Source organism: Eumetopias jubatus, unplaced genomic scaffold (genome assembly GCF_037043125.1).
Source record: "Eumetopias jubatus isolate StellerSeaLion01/CBP00866 unplaced genomic scaffold, mEumJub1_p1.0 scaffold_7, whole genome shotgun sequence".
Taxonomy (NCBI): Eukaryota; Metazoa; Chordata; class Mammalia; order Carnivora; family Otariidae; genus Eumetopias; species Eumetopias jubatus.
This window is the reverse complement of record NW_028274813.1, coordinates 75,544,027-75,546,323: the sequence shown is the minus strand read 5'-3', so window position 1 is coordinate 75,546,323 and position 2,297 is coordinate 75,544,027. Positions and strand designations below refer to the sequence as shown.

Here is a 2,297-nt window from a genome sequence, read left to right as displayed (position 1 = left end):
ATAGGAAAAGGCAGAAATAGGCATTTCACAGAAGTGCAGATCCAAATTGCAAAAATGTTCAAATTTATTGGTTGTCAGGGAAATGAAAACCAGAGCAACAGTGAGCTATCACTTTATACCCACTATTCTGGCAACAATTAAAGAAAGTATTAACATTTATTCTTATAGAAATATGTGTTGTTTCAGCTTTTTTGGAAAGCTGTTAGGCAACACTACTAACATTAAAAATATGTGCACTTTGACCCAGTGATCTCACTTCTGGGAATCTGTGACACAGAAAGGAAAGCATCAATACACAAGGATGTATGTATATGGATAGTTATTTGTAGCATTATCTGCAGGGGCCAAAAATCTAGAAACAAGTTAAATGCTTATTAATAGGGAAATTAGTAAATAAATTATGGCCCATCCACACTGTGAATATTGAGCAGCCATTTAAAAGAATAAACTAGACACCTCTCCAGACAGTTCTAGTTGCCTTTCTGCACGTTTCCATTCTGTGGCATATTTCAGTGTCGAAATTAGAAAATATGTCTCTCTATCTCCTGATGTATTTCTCCTTTAAGTCTTAGGTGACTTTGTCTACATTTCCCCTACTTCATTATACATTAAAGACCAAACAAAATTTGAGGCATACGATTAAATGATAACAAAGATCTAGGCTTGGAAAAAAATTTGGTGCTGGCTCTCTGTGATTTTTGTACTATGTAAATTCTATGTAACTGTGTACAATGGCTAAGTGATCTTCAGTTTTTTTTTTAAAGATTTTATTTATTTATTTGACAGAGAGAGACACAGCGAGAGAGGGAACACAAGCAGGGGGAGTGGGAGAAGCAGGCTTCCCACTGAGCAGGGAGCCCAATGCGGGGCTTAATCCCAGGACCCCGGGATCATGACCTGAGCCGAAGGCAGATGCTTAATGACTGAGCCACCCAGGGGCTCCTGATCTTTAGTTTTTGACATTTGTGTAACCCTATAGCCAGGCTTCCCTTTCAACTTAAAAATCATGTTTTTCTCCCTCTTATGCTCTTCAGGTATCTTCAGGATTGGTCTAGAACACGAAGTTGATGGATGGAGGAAATCACTCTGTGGTGTCTGAATTTTTGTTGCTGGGACTCACCAGTTCTTGGGAGATTCAGATTCTTCTTTTTTTGTTTTTTACTATATTTTACATAGCAAGTATGCTAGGAAACCTTCTCATTGTGCTCACGATCATCTCAGACCATCACTTACATTCCCCCATGTACTTTTTGCTGGCAAATCTTTCCATCATTGACACAGGTGTTTCCAGCATTGCAAGCCCAAAGATGATTTATGATCTTTTCAGAAAACATAAAGTCATCTCCTTGACAGGGTGCATTACTCAGCTGTTCTTTATTCACACTGTTGGGGGTACGGAGATGGTGCTGCTTATAGTCATGGCCTATGACCGATACATTGCTATCTGTAAGCCCCTCCACTACCTGACCATTATGAGCCTAAGAATGTGCATTTCTCTTTTGGCTGTTGCTTGGACCATTGGACTCATCCATTCTGTGGCCCAACTGGCTTTTGTTGTAAACTTGCCCTTTTGTGGTCCCAACAAAATGGATAGTTTTTATTGTGATTTTCCTCGGTTCATCCAGCTTGCATGCGTAGACACATACAGACTGGAATTTCTGGTCATGGCCAACAGTGGTTTCATCTCCATGGGCACCTTCTTCATCTTGATTGTGTCTTACATCTTCATCCTGGTCACGGTTCGAAAACGTTCTTCAGGTGGTTCATCCAAGGCTCTCTCCACTCTCTCTGCTCACATCACTGTGGTGGTCTTTTTCTTTGGTCCTTGCATTATTGTCTATGTGTGGCCATTCCCTACGTTACCCATAGATAAATTTTTAGCTATCTTTGATGCCCTTATCACTCCTTTTATGAATCCTGTTATCTATACATTCAGAAATAAGGAGATGAAAATGGCAATGAGGAGACTATTTGGTAAGATTCTAAGTTTCAGGAAGAGTTCTTTCATGACCAGTCAAAGCCATCCAGATTCATCCTGACTATTCTTGAAAATTAATCTCTTTAATTAAACTTTTCATAAATCCTTTCACTTTAGTTAGTAATTTTAATGTCCACTGTGAAAATTCTCCTCAAGGACTCTGTTCTGATCTGGTCAGTTTTTCATAAGGACTCTTACCCTGTGGATCCTGGAAGTATTGAGGAAGAGTGAATTCAGCCTTTAAATGTAGTGTCTTTCTTGTTTATTATAGAAGAATACGAAATCTCACATACTGGGCACATTTTCCATTAAAACAAAA

At 39.0% G+C, this 2,297-nt stretch overlaps 1 protein-coding gene across 1 annotated transcript; it reads left to right on the top strand.

Moving 5' to 3' along the window:
- The first annotated feature begins 1,061 nt into the window (after positions 1-1,061).
- Positions 1,062-2,039, top strand: LOC114221311 (olfactory receptor 4F3/4F16/4F29-like). Its single transcript, XM_028119430.2, has one exon. The coding sequence runs from the start codon at positions 1,068-1,070 to the stop codon at positions 2,037-2,039; it is 972 nt and encodes a 323-aa protein (XP_027975231.1). The 5' UTR covers positions 1,062-1,067.
- The last annotated feature ends 258 nt before the right edge of the window (positions 2,040-2,297 follow it).